Below are 19,331 nucleotides of genomic sequence, written 5' to 3'. Positions count from 1 at the left end.
AATTCAAAAGCAGATATCCAAATAACAGATCCTGCTTTAAGGAAATATCAAGGATATCTCTGAAATTAAAGCTGCGACTACACCACACCAGCTGAGTTTTCAGAGGCTATCCTCCAGCACTGGGGAGGCAGAAACTAGAACCTCTACTTTAGAAGACCACGTGGGCTCTGTTAGGATCACTAGAGACAAACAATGTCTGATTCAAAAGCTACATGATGAAATCAGTGACCTGGAAGTCCGGTCCAGAAGATTTGAGAGTGGCTGGGTACCCTGTGGAAGTAGAAAAGGACAAGCCAGTAGAATTTTTGTCCAAGATACTTTCCTTACCCCTTGATACAGACCTGGTTCTAGAAAGCCTGTTGCTCCCCAGCCCCCAAGCCATCAACTAATGCTAGGCCCCTCAGCTTCTCTTCTCTGAACTCAACTCTGAATTCCCCTAGATACACCTCACCCTACCTATAGCCCTGAGTTTTGTTGTCCCAGCAAACATTTTCTGCTATGCCTACTTCTCGCCTTGAGTACCTATGGCTAATTTACTTACTTGTGTTTCTTGGAACATAAAAGGAATCTTTCACCCTATGAAAGGGGAAAAAAAGGTGTCTCACTTGAAAGCTGATATTATATTTCTCCATGAAGCACACCGCATTGAGTCTGAGGCTGAAAAGCTTAAAGGCTGGATTGGTGACAGCATTAGTAGTAATTACTCAGCCAAATCTAAGAGAGTGGAGGTGTCAATCCTGTTCCATAAAAAACTGAGCACACATCCCATCAACTGACAAAGACATGGAGGGAAGATTTGTAATTGTTAAAGTTTGCATCTCCATTGTTACATATATTCTTGTATCCTCAACTCCCAACAAAGATGATCCCTTCTTTTTCAATCAATTATTTTCGAGATTGACTCCTCCCCTCCCCCCCCCACTAGAAAATTTGACTGTAGTAAGGGACTTTAGTGTAGTGTAAAAAGCTTGTGGAAGAAGAGATACAATTTTCCTTTAAGACCAACAGTGGCCCTTCAGTTTCCCGGTCGAACTTGTAAGACACTTTCAAGACATAGTTAAGGAACAGGATAATATCCTACTTCTCTCACAAGAGAGCCAGGCAGACTGCGCTGATGAATGTAATGAAAAAGCCCAGTGAGGCAGATCTCAGCTATGCTGATTCTCCCTCTTCAGATAAACTCCAGTCTCTGGTATGAAATTAATAAAATAACCTTAGCTCAGGCTGAATTTGCTTTGTTTAGATTAAAACAGATGTACTGGGTATCTATTACTGCATAGATTTTAATTCACTAAAAGCTAAAATTCCCTCAATTTGCTCAAGTCAGGGCCAGATACTAATAAAAAATGTGTTAATGAACAATTATCCAAATGTATCCAAAGCTTGTACTTCGAGGAAGACCCCCTGACAATCACTTACTTGAGGAATACCCACCCAAAATCTACAACTCCCCAGCAAACAGAAGAACAGTAAATTTGGCTTGATTTTCCCCATTCCATAACTCTGCAATTGTCTTCTGTAAGTGACATGAAATCGGGTAAAGCCCCAGACCTAAATGGCTTGCCGGCTGAAACAGTTTGAACAAACTAATCTTGGTGCCTTTAGTCATGAAAAACTCCCTCGACTGGTGTAAGGACCCTCACAGTGTTTGTTCAGGGGTCTCCTTTGCTCAACCATCTCCAACATCAGTAGTAACAGATGCATACTTTTTGGGTTGCGGAGCCTACAACAAGGTGGTTTCTCCAGGGACTGGAGAACCACTTCCCAGAAGTCAGATACCCTACACTGGCATGGGATCTCAACTTGGTGCTCAGATTCCATACAAGGCCCCCTCCCCCCCCTTTGAACCTCTGGCTACCTGCTCCCTTCTATACTTGTCTATGAAAACAGTCTATCTTGTAACCATTATTTCTGCTTGAAGAGTTGTAGCAATGGGGCTCTGATGGCATATATGCCCTTCAAAGCCTTTTTTAAGGATAAGGTCATCTTGTGACCACATTCCAAGTTCTTACCAAAGGTATCCTTGGACATCTACATAAATCAACCTATCCATTTTCCAGTTTTCTTCCCTAAGTCACACCAAGATAAAGGAGATGTGGCATTATATACACTTGATGCAAGGATGGCATTAGCCGTTTATCTAGACAGGACTAAGCCCTTTGGAAAATCTCCCAGCTTATTTCTTTCCATTGTGGACAGAACTAAGGGATCTCCAGTTTCCAAGCTAAGACACTCTAGATGGATATCTGACTGCATTACCTACTGCTATCAGTCTCATGATCTTCAGCCTCCTTCTAGAGTATTAACTCACTCCATGAGATCCTTTTCTACTTCAGTAGCCTTTCTTAAGAATGTTCCCATCACAAAAATATGTAGAGCCATGACTTGGACCTCCATTCATACATTTTGTGAACACTATGCAGTTACTCACACCTAAGGTTCTGATGCCATGTTTGGCTCTACTGTACTACCTTCAATATTAGACTCAACTCTGAAGCCCCTCCCCTCCATAGAGGGTACTGCTCAGTAGTTGCCTAGATAGAAGCACCTACAGGGATACTAACTGAAGAAGAGAAGGTTGCTCACCCTGTGCAGAAACTGGTTTTTCGAGATGTCCCCCTATGAGTGCTCACTACCAATCCTCTTCCTTTCTGATTCGGAGTTCTTTACAGTGGAGCTCTGCAGAAGAGAAGGAATTGAGGGCAGTTCAGCTGTGCAGCTCTGTTTATCCATGGTGCTGGCCAAGAGGCTGCAGGAAACATGTGCGCAGCCGAACAGACACTGCTACCTAAAATCTCCCATTTGAGGTGCGTACGCACATAGAGTGGAGCATCCATAAGACACCTAACATTCTCTTAGTTGTTGTATAGCCCTTAATGGCTGCCATGAATATGTACAAGAATGTCCATCCTTTTCCATATCTAAATTTCCTCACAGTTGGGGTGTCCTTATCCTATAGGTTAGTATATTTATTATCCTAAGCTTATAAGCATATATATCAATTGGTTGCTATAGCAATATGTGGTTGGGCATCTGCTGACGTTCCTATTTAAAAATACCCTAAACTGGTACCAGCTGGCTTGTTGCAGTTACCTATCAGCAGTTTTATACTTTAGTTTCAGCAAAATCAGATATTGCAAAACTCTGTTGTATGCCATCTTGTGACTTAGGGTGACTGCTTGTTAACTCCCTTCTGCTAACTATACTGTATAACTATGGTAAAGATGCTTGACCTCATTCTTATACTCACAATTTAAGCTTGGACCTATAGGCTTCTTGTATTACTGACTCATTTACTAGATCTTTATCATGTAGTAACCCAGGGGTAGGATTCTCTCTCTCTCTCTCTTCCCCCCAACAACCCTTTCCTCTCTGTCCTATCATTCATTTGCTATCCCCTTTACCTACCTTTCAGGCTTTTCTTTGGCCTTCTGTACTCGGTGCTACTTTTTCTCTTCTGCTTCTCCTTTTTTTGAAAAGGAGTAATTCTGGAGATTTAGTTTATGATCTTACTTTACTAAAAACCCCAAACTGGGGCTGAATAACAAAATAACCATTACTACATAATAGTACAGGAAAATCTCTTTAGCCAGTTAATAATTGTACTTGTTCTATTATTCATTGCCCTTAATAAAGAATTTTGATCTTCCGTACCTTGTTGTATAATAAGAAAATAATCTGATAATGGCTCTTTACATCAGGTTAAATACCTTACTCCTCTCTGTTATCTTTATCAGCTCCGTTAAAATAAACAACAAAGAATAAATAATAGTAACTGTCAACTATATCATGAGCCTTGCGCTTCATATTCAGACTAAGTCACCTCCTCCAACACAGCCTTAAAGCTTCATTGCCATTGTCATTCTAACTTTTCTCTTGGCAGAATATGCTTCTACCAAGTGTTCTCCTTCCCTTACTTAAACTGACATGCACAGAGACTTTTCCATCTCTCTGAACAATCAGTGAGAACTAGGATACGAGGGCTGATTCTCATCTGTGATTGTGCTGCTCTCTGCTACTCCCAAGCATGTAATTCCGCACCAAAAATTTATGTTAAAAGAACATCAAGGTTATGAAGAAAAACAGTTATAAGTTGGTTATGGCAAATTGCAGATCACCTTCACAGACTTATTTTCTGCCCTCTTTGTGCCTATTCATTATGATGTACTCTCTAAATATCTGATTGTATTATAATTTCCACAAGACCACTGCCTTTTTCAGTTTCCATGTTGGTTGGTGTGGAGTGAATGAGGCAACTGCTGTTACTTTTGCTGCTCATTGAGTCACCCCATTTTATTCACTATACACTATTTATCCTGTCAACTAAAACGCTAAATATGCTATGATACACCGGTGCAAATTAGGTAGTGGCTGTAGTGAAGCCTTACTGCATTCAGTATATACATTAAAAGATCTTATAGAATCAGCATATATATCATATTCCATATGTATTTGTATATTAATTGAAAAATTCTACTCAACATTCATATGAATGCATAAAAAATTGATGCATATGTGCAGTCTTTTTAAAACCCTTGATCAGATCAAAATCTATTTTCAACAAACCACTGTAAATAGTAGAGGTTTGAGGAAGCTATACAAAATTAAAGATCTATTAAAATGGAAATACTTGACCTTCAGTGGTGGTGGTGTTATATGTTGGGTACACAATATTTACGTTTTCACAGCACTGTACAGATATGAGCTAATCGTCCTCAGCACCTTTGTAAAATATCTCATGTTCTTCCTTGAGTGATTGTCCTTTGTGTTCCATTATTGGTAAGTATGTGCCCATGCTCTCAAGGTTGAAATCCTTTGGCTAGCCACTTGCATTGGGTTGTGCCTGCACCCTGAGTGATGTCACACCATTCCCCACACATACTCAAACTGGTGGCATAAAGGGTGGAGAGAGGCCAGCCACCCCTCAGTTCCTTCTTACTGCACATGGGGAATTCTTTCTCCTGCAACTTGACTAGCTTTTTGTATATTATCTTAGTGAGTTAGCAGTTACTTTAGTTGAACTCAACCACTTTAGTTGTAGTTAGTTGATAGGTCTTTTGATAACTTTGGTTGGTTGATTTTGTTTTGTTTGGATTTTTTTTAAATATACTAGATACTGAGCTCCAGCTGTAATGACTGAGCCCAAATCCTCCAGTTTTAGATACTGCTGCTCATGTGAGGCAGCCATGCTTCTTAGTGAAAGCATACCATGTTTATTTTGTCTGGGTGAGGGGCATATTGCTAAAGTGCTCAACCTATAGATTACTTTCCAAATGAACTTAGAAGGCGAGGGACACTCGCCTGAAACTTTTCGTATAAAACCAGTCCATGAGATATCATTTTGATCCAGGCACTAAGGCCCCTCTCAGAATAGAGCAGTCTTCTTCCAAGAGTGCTCTGGTGAGTATTATCCCAGAATTGAGGGCTGTGTTACCCCCGAATTTAATCAAGCTAATTGCAACCATATTGTGTGCATTCAGCCATCAAGAATTAATAAAATAGAACACCACATAGTTAAGGGTTAATTTGGACAAGTTGGGCTTTTGGAGGCAAGGTCAAATATTAGTTGCAGGTTTGCAGTTTCTGCTAATCAGAATGGAAGGAGGGGAGAAAAGAGACGGCAAATTATGAGATCGAAAGAAAAGTGCACGGAGACCTTGAGTTTGGGTGCTTTTGATATAGAAGCTTATTATGGCTAAGATTGTTAGTGTTTTGTTGATAAGTAGTTGATTGAAGTTAGGAGAAGTGATGACCCAGTAGGGGTCAGTATGAGTTATGTTTTTTGTAAAAAAATAGTTATAAAAAGACTAGATAATAGAGTGCTTTGGAGCAGTTCCCTTAAGCTATCCTGAGACTTTTTTCTGACACCATACTCCACAGCTGGGAAGCGACCAGCCATCGCTGGCCTGCTACTAATTACTCAATACCATCTCACATTTTAGGTACTTATTGGATGTTCTAAACCAATTGTTTACGTCTGTGTGTGCTTAAATCTAATCAATAGTTCTTTTAGATAAGATCATGCTTGCTTGTACCAATCTTTCATTAGTAGGAAGTGTTGTGTTCCCATTGATTTAATCCTGACATCACCTGGAGTGAAACAGTTAAGTTACCATAGGTTTGGGTTCTGAAAATCGTGGGTAACAGTGAACTCTGACTCTGCTGTAAACTCCCAGGCATCTTCTTTGTAAAAGACGCTTTCTGCTATTCCTACTCTCAAGTCTTTGTGACTAGCTTCTGAGAGGTGTAGGTCAGAGCGTTGCTCTGCAAAAGAGCACAGGCATAAATCACTTTCCCAGGGACCCAATAAAATAAGGAGTTTAAATTCTCACTGACTTTCAATGGGAATTAGGCACCTAACTGATATTTGTGCCTTTGACAATCTCCTTTTGTAATGTACACTGCAAGGCATTCTCTTCTTGGTTTACACTAAGTCAATAAAACTTTCTTGAGTAATTATTTTGCAACTTCGAGGCAAGCAAATGTTTAAGATCAGATGTTTACATATAGATATTGTTCTTGGTACAGTGTCAATTCCATATCTGCCTATACTGCCCCAAATATGAGATTTTAATAGTTTACCACCATCTTCTAGGGTAATTAGATTCTATTTTTGCCCAGTAAAAGTGTGGTTACCTGTATAGATTATTGTAATATTAAAGTGATTCATCCATACCCATACAGCTGCTGCTTCTGCTTTCAAGTTCCTGTGAGCATCTCCCTGTGGTGTGCTACTGTCACAGATATACAGGTCCAGTGCTCTGGAACAGCTCTGAAACAGTCCCTGGGAGGACCCCTTCAGTGTGCCAGACCCACTTTAGGGTCACACTTACTCACTAGAGTAAGCCAGTTGGCTTCACTGCCTCCTTAGATCAAACCTTGGAGCATTCAGCACCCTTGCTTCACACCATGAGCTCCCTCCAGCGAGTCCACATGAGTACACCCAAAGGGAGCAATGCACTCTCCCATCTTAATCTGCAGTGACTATCAGCCATCGTTGTAAAAGCTGAAGGGTTTATTAGCAGTCTGGAACGCAGTATAGAAAGTCCTTGGTTAACATAGACAGCATAATCAATCTTGGTCTGTCTCAAAGCCATCTGACCCCTTGTTAGTCCCAGTCTTGGAGCATCCTCTTCCAGCAGCCAACACTTAACACCTCCACCTGGCCGCTCCTCAGTCCTTTGTTCTTGTTCCCAGGCAAACATTGTCACCCTGTCCTTTTCCTTAACCTTTTGATTTCCAGCTGGTCAAACCTGGCTGGCTTCCTAAGTAGGGTGGATCATCCATTGTCATTAATTGCTAGGTGCTAAATGTCTGGGCAATTGGAGTGGCCATTGTCTTCTCAGACTCTCCATGGTCATGGGGGTGCACACCACAGGCCACTAGGGGTCAGTCAAATCTGTATCTCTGCATCTCTACAAAGAAAAACAACTTTTTCCCACCACCTAGTTAACCAGACCTCACGCAAGGGAAACTGAGGCATGCACAATATTAATACAAAATATTATAAAAAATTCCCACTCTGTCACACCTACCATTTCTGTTAGCTTTCTTGACTTGTGTAATCCTGTCAGAATTCTTCACTCATGTATATTTATTCTTCTGCCCACTTTTCACTGCTTCTTGCATCTCTTCTCAAAGGCGTACTTATTTTAGGGTGACCAGATATACCAATTTTGTAGGGAGAATCCCGATATTTGGGGCTTTGTCTTATATAGGCCCCTATTATCCCTCACCCAGTCCTGATTTTTCACACTTGCTGTTTGGTCCCCCTAACTTATTTAAACATTTTTTAATTTCAGGTTGAATGTCTGTCATTATTGCCAGTGTTTTGGCTGAGCCAGCTGGTCTTAGAGCTCCTTCTGCTGGTTAATACTATTATAGTGATTCTAGCTGTCAGAATAAAATTAATTCAATATCTGTCTTTTGTGTTCATGCATCCGATGAAGTGAGCTGTAGCTTACGAAAGCTTATACTCATATAAATTGGTTAGTCTCTAAGGTGCCACAAGTACTCCTTTTCTTTTTGTTCTTGTGGTTTCTATTGTCACCAGAAATGTGGTGATTTTTAAAATGGCTACTTGACTATAGTGTTTTCTCTGTATAGTACATACACATCACAATTAGGAACAGTTATCCATTGCAGGTTGAATAAATGCAGTTAGACTCATACACTTGGGATGTTATCATAACTTCATTTAGTGTTCAGTTATGCAGGTTTCCCCTGCATTGTTCTTATTCCTGAATGGCTAAGCCATTGTGGAACAGAGTATTTTATGTTCAGAAGTCCCAAAAATAAAACTTTCCAGCATACCCAGAATAACCAACATTTTTGATTCTCTAATAGCTCCTGTGGGTATCACGGACCAAAGTCTGCTAAGGGACTTTTCTGCTGCCACAGTGGGACCTGCTGGCGATATAGTCTTTGCTGGTGAAGCTGTTGGCCAGACTAAGTTAAAAAACGGCGAAGGTAGAGATGTGAATGGAAGCCCAACTAAAATTCCACAACTGGAATTAACCCAGGATGAAAAGGTATGATGGATTGTAACAACAAAAACAACTCTTAACAAACATTTAAAGTGGAGTTGTAGGTTTCTTAAAAATAACAAGCAACATACTAGAAGATATTGTTGTTAAATTATTTCAAACTCCTCCTTTATGTTTAACCATACATATACACACAGCGTATTTTATATAACCGAAAGAGAGGAACAAATTGCAAATTTGCATGTGTGACATTTAATCTTGTGAATTTTTTCCTTTAATTGTTGCTACAAGTTAATTTTAATTTGTCATAATTAGGCACTACTTAAACACTTGCAGTATATAATTGTTCAAACTGAATTTAGCTAAATGTGGCTCAAAGTAAGTTAGTTTGTACAATTTTTATTGTGAACAAACTTCTAAAAATTGTGCTGTCATACACAACCTGTTTGGTTATATATATTTTGTCTTTGTTGAGTAAATTTCAGTGCTTAACATGGTGCTTGCTTTATTTGCCAACTGCAAAAATCTTTTAAGCTGTCCTTTTATATATCAGTATCTGTTATAGAAACACATTGGCTTATTAAAATAATTTCCATGTAGAACTGAAAGACAGCTTTCCAGGGAAAGTTTGGTTTGTTGATGATGGAGAAATTCTAATGCAAGTGGCAATTTACTTGTCTTATTTATTGGAGTTAGCGAGGAAGCGGATCATAAACTTTAATTTGGATTTGTTTTATGTGCTTTCACGTCAATATTTGAGGCAACACCTCTTTCCTAAATGTAAGCTCAAGCTTTGGAGTTCAGACGTAATAGCCTGTGTATCTTCTCTGACATGTATTCCTGTTTTTCCTGGGAGACATCCAGGAATTTTCCTTGCTATTGGGTTTAACAAAAAAAAAAAAAACCTTAAGGAATCTTCATTTTGAAAACTGCATATTTGTGAGTTAGGCAAAGGGTACCCAATTCACTGCCCAGGGGACAACATTTGGGCTGCTGAGTCTCCCAATGCAGCTCACAGCCCAGCCCACCTCATCCTATAACTGCAATGTGAGACCAAACATGAACAGCCTCATGTTTTTATTGCTAAAAAACAACTAAACAACTTAAACAACTAACTTCTAGCCAATCAAGGAAGACACACACAATTCTATATTTGATGAAAACATGTATTTAGGTAAACTAATATGCAAATTTTGGCTCTTGGCAAGATGTTGGCATGGTCCCTCAGAGTCACAAAGCTGGGGCGCCCTAGGATAGATTAGGTAACCAAGAAAGATTCCTCAGCCATGGGATGGAAAAGCTCAATGGTTTGGGAAGGGCTAGCATGTTTTATGAAGCTATTCGGTGTAACTTGTTACATGTACTAGCTCTGCAAACAGCATTTTCTATTTTTGCTGTTTATAAATTCCAGAGGAAATGGATATAAAACCTAGGATCAAAGTGCTTGCTTGTCTTTTTACGTCCTGCTGTATACCATGAACTTTCTGCCAAAGCTTTTAATGTTTGTTTGCTCCCATCTGTTGTAAGTGACTGCACTTACTACTGTTCAAAAGAGCAAAGTTTGTCACAACCTTAAAGCAAAAAATCTGTAATGAATTCAGATTTAGAATTCTTAAAACTGGACAAGTGGGCTAATTTTTAAAAATACATGGAGCTTTCCAATTTTTATTTGGCTTTTATATTGCATTGGTAGTGCTAGCTCTACTTCTGAGTAAAAGGTTTCACTAACTAACCATTTCTTTTTTTCCCCCCTCTTCTTGTGCATTCTTTCTGCCTACAAACTTACATTTTGTTGTGTTTTCGTATTCAACTGTGGCTGGACTTGTTTTTTTCAGTCCCTTCACATGTATCCACCATCACCACGCCTTCACTGTGTTTCATCCTGTCCCACAAACCTGCCAACTGTCCCTGAGATGGACATGCTTTTGGACATTTCAGAGGAAGATCTCTTTTGGGAATATGTCCATAGCCCCTCGGACTGCTGGGAGTGCAGTCCCATGAGAGTAATACCAACTCACAGTGGAAATGAAGTGACATTGCCTAATAATATCTTGGAGCCTATGAGACTCCCAGTTAGTCACCATTCTTCTGCAATAGAGGGAAAGCCCCATAAAACAGTTGACTACAAAGATACTGAGTTTAGTTTTTCATTAAGCTTTAGCAAACTCTTTGCTTTTAACTTCCTTTCACTGCTTGATAGGGAGGGTTACATCAGTTTTCCTAGCCTCCCTAAGGTTTGCATCTCCTACCTCCCACCTGGCCTTCAACACTATGTTCCTATCACCTCTCCCTCATTCATTCCCTCTTTTCTCCTTCTCTTTGTGCTGCTTCTCTCTGCTTTTCAATCTGTTCCTTTCTCACTCACATTTTCCCTTCCTCTTGCTCTGTCCCTCTGCTACCTGGAGCCTAAGGCGACTTCACTGAGCGCCTCTTATGACAATGACCTGAATGACAAAGCAGAGGAAGAGGAGGTGTGTAACTTTGTCACTTAAATGCTGCCACTTGCACTTGGACTTTGCATGTGCACACTGAGAAGTGCTCAACCTTGCACACATTCTAGTGTACAATATAAATGTCTTTGTAACGGTGCTCATTAATGGTAACTTGCCACTGATATACTGAGTTTCTCTTAATAAATAAATGTCTGTTTTTTTCTGCATGAATAACAGTGTGTTGCAACATACATAATTTGATTATATCCCCTGGGTGCTGTATCTAAGGAGGAAATTTTTTTTGTAGTAGAAAAGATTTGAGCTTATTATTATTATTTTTTATTAGACATATTTTGGTTAAATCAGTAAAATTATTGAGCGACATTCCTCTGTTAGACTAATTAATTGTTAAATCAGTCACAACCTATTGCCCTTCTCAGTCCGTTAACTTTGAAATGCAGTCATGGAGCTGAATCTCGGAGGTTCTGTTTAAAACTGTAAAGTAAAAATCTCTAAAAGTCTGTCTCTTATTTTAGTTCAGCAAACTGTGAAAGCCGTAAACAGTGTTCTTATAATAGTATCCCTGTGTATGCTCCACTTCAGGTGGTGTGCATGTGCCTCTTGATCCCTGGATCATAGATTTCTAGCTAGCACTGTCCAGTCAGCCCATGCATGTTCCCGTATGCCTTTTCAAGGGAGACACCAGGCTATATAGGGGTGCACAGACAAATAGCCCTTAGTTTCTCCTCTACTGCCTTGGCCCAAGACAGAACATTGTCCTCCTACAGCATTCTTGGACTTTTCTTTCTTAAAGTTAGTTACTTTATAGTTGTAGGTTTGTGTTTAGAGTTCAGTATAGTTAGTTAGTTTTTAGCTGAGGACACTGTTTTTTCCCTCCCTTTTATCCCGGGATATTTGTCTTTTCCTGGCGGGGTATGCCTGGTTTGTCATGCTTCAAACGTTACCACTCTTGCTGGGAGGCTGAAGTGGTAAACAGCAGGCACTCCAAGTGCATCCTTTGCCTGGGGGAGTCCCACATATCTCAGAAGTGTTCCTTCTGTTTGGCCCTTAAGTCCAGGGCTTGGAAGAACAGGGAGATAGAACTCGGACTGTTGGCTATGGAACGTTCCAGGCAACTGCTCTTTAAGCAGTTTATTAATAAACCTAATAAAATGTCTAATAAAATAGACACGCCCGCACCTGCCCATACATCTGTCCCCAGACAGATCCAGTGCCCCATCAGCTTCAGAGCATGCTTCCCCTAAGGACGGGAAATCTTTGGATGCTGGAAAGACTCCCAAAAAGAGAAGCGCAGACTTTATCTCTAATGAGCCAGCTTCAAAAAAGACCCGGTCCCTGTCAAGGTCCTCAGTGTCCAATGTTACCGTTGAGACCAAGGACTCTTTCTTGGGTATTGCAAAGTCTTGGAGCTCTAAGGACAGGAGGCACAGCTCTGTTAGGGTACCTGTACCCTCCACAAGTAAGGATGGTAAGCCATCGGCACCAAAGCATTCTAATGAGCTTCTGGTGTTGTGCACCTTAATCCAGCCAGCGGTAGCAATGCAAACAGCTCAGCAGGGGGTGCCTATACAAGCGGTACCCTCTGTACCGAGCAAGCATCAGTGCCTGACATCTACATCTGAGTTCACCCATCACTGTTGATGCTGTCACCTCCAGCTATGGCATCCAGTACCATAGGAGTTCTGATACCTGAGGGACCTCTCAGTGGAGAAACCAGAATCCCTCTTGTTGTCTGGTACCGAGTGTGTCTCAGTACAGAGACCTCAGTCTTTGTGTGGCCTTTCTGTGATACAGGACTCTCCTCCATCTACACTGGATGTCCCCCATGGGAGGATGCAGAGGACGACGACTCCCAATCGGTCTCCTCAGTTTCTGCCAGGAGTTCTCTTACGTGCCCCTTTGGGAAATCGCCCTTGCACAGAGTGGACCTTGTGTGACACCAAAGATGGTGGAACTAACCTTGTATGTCACCCCCATTCCTTAAGGATCCATGCAGTGGCCATATTTTGATGTGTGGCCTGCCTATCACCAGCAATTTAACAGTCCACCAATACCTTCTCTCAGGGAGACCAGGGTTTCGTGTCCTCCTATACCCATTCATGACAGGAGGAGACGTTTGAAGAGCAGGAGGCTAGGGCAAATGAGGAAGTTACCCCTGAGATTCCCATTTCATAGTCATCACTGAATTAAGCAGTTATGCCTCCACCACCTTCCCTGGCTGACAACTTCAGACAATTTCAGGACTTAATTAGAAGGGTAGTTGACCCCTTCCAGATCCCTCTGGAGGAGGTCAAAAATACACAGCACAAGCTGCTAGATATTTTGCAGTCAGCAACACCCTCCAGACCAGCACTACCAGTTAATGAGGCTCTCCTGGTTCCAGCTAAAATGGTATGGCAGATGCTGTTCCACCAATGTGCAAAAGGGCAGATGATAAATACTCTTTGCCTCTGAAGGATTCAGACTTTTATTTTCCTGTCCCGCACCTAACTAAGTCATGGCCAAATACAACCTTACTAATTACAAGAAGTTCACAGCACTTATTGAGAGCCACACAACTGCAGGGAGGAATTCCAGTCCATAGTTACGGAGAGTGAACTATTGGCCTGAACAGCTCTCCAAGAGTCCCTAGACTCTCAGACACTGCTGCCGGATCCATCTCCATAGCAGTAGCTGTGCACAGGACATCATGACTCCAACTTTCAGGGTTTCTGATAGAGGTTCAGAACATTGTAGGAGATCTCCCCTTTGATGTTCATAAGCTCTTCTCGGACACCACAAATGACTCCCTGCACACGCTGAAGAAATCCGGGGTTACCCTTTGTTCCTTGGGCATTTACATACCTGATGAGCAAGAAACGTTTTAATAGGGCACAGAGTGCTCAGACGACGTACTATGCTCAGTTCTTGGGGTACCACAGACCTGCAGAACTCCCCAGGAAGAGACGGGTTTCAGAGAAAGAGGGCTACCCAACCACCCTTCACCACCACTCAAGCATCATCTAAATAGTAGTTTTGATGAGTTGATTGAGAGTTCGAATCCTCCCACTCCTCTGATTTTACAGTTGTATCCTTTAACCTTCTCTTTGGAGACTGTCTTGTCCATTTCCACCAGGCTTTGGAGCGAATCTCCAGTGGCTCTTGGAGGTCATATGCTATGCCATGCAGTTTCTGGCACTCCTTCCCTTCCACCCCCTTCAGGGATCCCTTTCACAACTTCTACTAATGCAAGAGGTGGAGATTCTCTTCCGACTAGGAGCAATGGAAGTGGTCCCTTCCCTTACAGGGGCAGGGAGTTCTACTCAAAATACTACCTAAAGAAGGATGGAGGTTGGAGGCCGCTCTTAGATCTGAGACAGCTGAACAACTTTGTGACACCTCAAAAGTTCCGGGTGTTGACTCTAGCAAATATAAATCCTTCACTAGAGGAAGGGAATTGGTTTTCATCCCTTGGCCGACAAGATGCCTACTTCCATATAACTATACACTAATCACACAGCAGAGATGACCCATGCCTGCTGATGGGGGGGAGGGGGCAGAGTGAGGGCAGCTGGCTTCAGCAGTGCTACTGAGCATGTTTAATCCATGTGAGCATGCTCAGTACAAGCCAAGCAGCAAATTGGGAGGAAGGGGAGGGATGTGACCCTGCATACCCAGTATTTTCCCCCCTCCCCCCAAATGTGTCACCTCTGTCACACAGGAAATACCTATGATTCACTGTAGTCCAAGATCATTTCCAGTATGGAGTGCATCCCTTCGGCCTACCCTCAGCTCCAATGGGGTTTTCAAAGGTTCTGATGATAGTGGTGGCTTACCCTTGTCAGGAAGCGATTCTTGTCCTCCCATACCTTTATGACTGGCTACTCAAGGGCCATTCTTTCAAGGCAGACTTATCGTCCACCCAGAAGGTGCTTGGCCCAATTCTTTGAACAGAGCTACAACTGAATATAAAGAAATCCACGCTAGTACCAGTACAAAGGATACAGATTATAGGGGTGTTCTTGGACTCAGTGACAGCAAAAGCATACTGGTCTTTAGACAGATTTCTAAACCATGTCAAGACTGTCAGGTACGATTCAGGGAAGCCCACAACCACAGTAAGGAACTGTCTTCAACTCTTGGGCCATATGGCAACTTTCACTTTGTGACCAATCATGCAAGGCTATGCTTCCATTGTTTCCAGGGTTGGCTAAGAGCTGCCTCTTCTCCAACCAGGTACATCTTGGACAGGAGGGTAACAATCTCCTTGCACGTAAAGAACTCTCTAAACTGGTGGAAAGAGCAACTCCATGTCTGTGTAGGCATCCCTTTGTCACCCAACCCCATCAGTGACTCTAACAACCAGGTCATCCATGTTAAGATTCCTGTTGGGGAGCCAACCTCACAGTTCAGGGTAGGTGGACAGTCCATGAAACCAATCTCCACATCAACCTGTTGGAGCTCAGGGTGGTCAGGAACACTTGTCTCTATTTCCTGCCATCATCAGAAGCAAAAACGATGAGGGTTATGACGTACATGTCCTGCATGTTTTACATCAGCAAGCAGGGAAGAGCAAGATCCACCTCCTTGTGCAGTGAAGTTATAAAACTCTGGAACTGGTGCATAACCACCCATATCCAGGTTTCAGCAGTCTACTTTCTAGGCATCTGGAACACCATAGCAATGCCCTCAGCAGACACTTCTCCCAGGACTACGAAAGGGAGCTGGATGCTAAGGTTCTCCATGATATATTCCAGAGAAGGGGTCAAGGCAGGGGATCTGGATCACCGCTCCAGATGTGTCTGGGGGACTCCTTCCTTCTGCCATGGAAGAAGTCTGTTCTATGCCTTTTCACCAATGTCCCTAATTCTAAGGGTGCTGAACAAGATCAAGCAGCACAAGGCCAGAGTTATACTCGTAGTACCTACTTGACCGAGACCTGCTTCAACTCTGTGTCCAACCACTAATCAAGCTCCCAACCATTCGTCATCTCCTGTCTCAGGGTGGGGGTTCCGTGCTCCACTCCGTCTGGCAGTTCTGCACCTCAGGGTGTGGCTCAAGCATGGTTCTCAGGAATAGATGTTTCCTCCTCTACAAAGGTGCAGCAGGTGTTATTAAACAATTGATAGTTTGGGTTGATTTTTCTATCTACAGAAATGGAAGAGATTCATCCAGTGGTGTGGTCTTCGCTACCTCCAGCTAGAATCAGTTCCCTATTCTAGATTACCTGCCAGATCTGAAGACATCCAGGGTATCCATCAGTTCAGTCAAGATATACCTGGCCATCATATCAGCCTTTCTTCCGGCTGTTGAGGGATTCTCCATTTTTGCTAACCTGTTATCATACAGATTATTAAGAATCTGGGCAATCTTTTCCCACACACTAGACATCCCATATCCTGTCTTGGGACCTCATCCTGGTTTTCAACCACCTCCCAAGACCTACATTCGAACCAATGGCAACCTGTTCTCTTCTTTTATCTGCAAAGATGGCCTTCTTAGTTGCCATCACGTTGGCATGTAGGGTCAGGGAGATACCCTCTTTATCATGTGTTTTTGTTTGGTTTTTTTTTTAATAAGATGTCTTTACATCCGCATCCTAAATTCCTCCCAAAAGTTGCATCAGATTATCTGTCATCTTAACCAATATATCCATCTGCCAGTGTTTTTTCCAAAATCTTAGTTCTCAACAGGAATTCTATTTCCATACCCTGGAATTAGAAGGGCCTTGGCCTTCTGCCTAGGGATGACTAAGCAGTTTATGAAATCACTTAGACTCTTCATATCCATCTCAGATAGGTCTAAGGGGACTCCTATTTCTGCTTACAGGCTTTCAAAATGGATATTGGGTTTTATCTATGCCTGTTATGAATCTTCAGGTTCTCAGCACCCCCCCTCCCCCCCACACACACCATACACGGGGCCAGATTGCAGGCAACATCTACTATATTTTTGAAGAATATCCCAGTATATGAGAATTGTAGAGCCGCTACATGAACTTCAATCTATATGTTTTCAAAGCATTATGCCCTGCTCTATGCCATGAGATCCGATGCAACACATAAGAACGGCCATACTGGGTCAGACCAAAAGTCCATCTAGCCCAATATTCTGTCTTCTGACAGAGGTCAATGCCAGGTGCCCCAGAGGGAACAAACAGAAAAGGTAATCATCAAGTGATCCATCTGCTGTCGCCCATTCCCAACTTCTGGCAAACAGAGGCAAGGGATAACATCCCTGCCCATCCTGGCTAATAGCCATTGATGGACCTATCCTCCACGAACTTATCCAGTTCTTTTTTTTAACCCTGTTATAGTCTTGGCCTTGGCCTCTGGAAAGGAGGATGCAGTACTGTTTTCAGTTGTGAGCCATGTTCTAAAGCCTTCCTCCTTCTAGGGATACTGCTCAGAAGTCATCTGAAGTGGAGCACTCATAGGGACACTACTCAAAGAAGAAGAAAATGTTACTCACCCTGTGCAGGAACTGTAGTTCTTACAGTGCTAAGATGTCCTATGGGTGCTCCACTACTCATCCTCCTTCCCCTCTGCTTTGGTTACTCCCTAGGGAATGAGTAAGTAGAGGAAGAACCAAGAGCATTTTGCTTCCACACCTCTATATAGCCTCAGTGTCTATCATGAGGAGGCATAGGGCAGTGGTCTCCAAAGTGCGGTGCACGCACCCCAGGGGATGCGCAAGACCATCTGTGGGGATGCGCGGCAGGAGGAGCTCCACCGAAGGAGCACCGCCGCAGCAGCGCTCCTGGACCTTTGATTCTTCAGCAGCATGCTGGCGGCATCTCGGCTCTCCCCACTCGGTATTTGGCAGCAGCTTTTTTTTTTTTTTTTTGCTTCCCTGGGGGTGCGCGATTCAAAAAGTTTGAAGACCCCTGGCATAGGGCATACACGTGAGTTAAATGGACAGTGCTAGCTAGAAATCGCCAATCAAGGGTTTGAGGCACATGAGCACCTGAAGTGGAGCATCCATATGGGGACACATCTCAAAGAACTACAGTTACTGCACAGGGTGAGTAACATTTCCTTTCTTTTTTTGTAATTCATGTCTTCAAAGAGGGCACTAGAATTATGACTTTACATGGGTGTGTGCAAAGTTGAGTGTCTGCCCAAGGTTCTCCCTGACTTTTACCTTTTTTTTTTTTTTTTTTTTTTGTTTTTTTGTTTTTTTTTTTTTTTTGTTTTTTTAGTCATATTTAGCAATAGTTAAAGTGAAGACTAGTTTCTTTTATTCAACTGGATTGCTAATTAAGTAGCTGACTTTAATCATCAACATGTAAAAATTTTAGAAATGTTAAAGTATGTAATTTTAAAGTTGCTATGCAAAAGCATCAGTCTCATTAAGTGTGTGCACTCTGAACATCTGATCTGGCTGATGATACAGTGCCTGCTCTCCATATGCTTGCTGCTGCATGTCATAGCAAATACACCATGCACTGTAAAAGGGGGGTGTTTACTATGAACTTCAATGGCAATATGAAGCAAAATACTATAGCCTTATAATTGAGAACCTTGAAAAGAGTGAGCCCATTATTTATTTCAAATTTTGTAGTAATTAAGAAATAACTCTCTGAAACCGTGTTATATACAGAAGAGTACTTTCTCTTAGATATGTGACATGACATCTGTAAAAGACATACATATAGTAAAGGAAGTCTCAAATGGTGTAAATAAACACCACTAAAGATTTTCTCCGTCCATAATATAGTTCAACATACTTTTTGATGTGAAATTGCAATGAGTGCACTAACCTCAAATAAGTGAAAGTTGAAGGAAAATGTGATAAACTAAGGAAAAAAGGCATACAATGTGATGTGTACTCCCTCACACAAAATTTGGAATTAAGCAATATATGTAATAAAAGTAAACAACTTATCCAGTACTTGCAATCTTGCACAGTGATCCTTTGAAAACCTGGCAATTGATGTTTGTACCTCGGTATTTTCAGAAAATAATTTCTCTCCTTAAAGTTGCATTCAGAATACTTATAAGCAGGATGTAATTTTTTTAAGTTCTCATATTTTGCATTAAAAAAAGCAAAAATCTACATGTATACCACACATTATCAGGCATTTACAGTAATCATTTGCCATTTTACCAAAACCAATTCATAGTATAAACTCCACTTTAAATGCTTTTATAAAGTTTCTCTGTAGTTAAATTTGACATCAAGATTTGGGGCAATATGGCTTTTCTCCTTCTCTTCCATCTTAATTTTCCACCCATCAGTGGGGAAAGCATGAAAAATGCAGCAACAGAGAGATGTGGGGGGAGAGAGAGAAACTTCCATTTTCCATTTCACATATGCCAAATATTACTTCAGCCATTTCTACAACACTGGAGGAAGATCAAAGAGGCTTAATAATTTCAGCAGCATCTGTGGCTGAAACAATAAAGGTATA

The 19,331-nt window shown here is 41.7% G+C and overlaps 1 protein-coding gene across 34 annotated transcripts in view; it reads left to right on the top strand.

Moving 5' to 3' along the window:
* The window catches only part of EPB41L2 (erythrocyte membrane protein band 4.1 like 2), a 253,487-nt gene that overhangs the window by 203,323 nt on the left and 30,833 nt on the right, over positions 1 to 19,331 (top strand). For 25 of the 34 annotated variants that reach the window (XM_043510960.1, XM_043510955.1, XM_043510959.1 and 22 more), the window contains one exon: positions 8,347 to 8,531. In XM_043510960.1, the coding sequence (XP_043366895.1) occupies positions 8,347 to 8,531 (185 nt within the window). Of the gene's footprint in view, positions 1 to 8,346; positions 8,532 to 10,321; positions 10,958 to 19,331 lie in introns of all 34 variants that reach the window. The other 9 variants (XM_043510940.1, XM_043510946.1, XM_043510945.1 and 6 more) reach the window with 1 other exon arrangement.

Source organism: Dermochelys coriacea, chromosome 3, assembly GCF_009764565.3.
Source record: "Dermochelys coriacea isolate rDerCor1 chromosome 3, rDerCor1.pri.v4, whole genome shotgun sequence".
Classification (NCBI taxonomy): domain Eukaryota; kingdom Metazoa; phylum Chordata; order Testudines; family Dermochelyidae; genus Dermochelys; species Dermochelys coriacea.
Note: the sequence above shows the minus strand (reverse complement) of the source record. Positions and strands in the feature narration are given on the sequence as shown.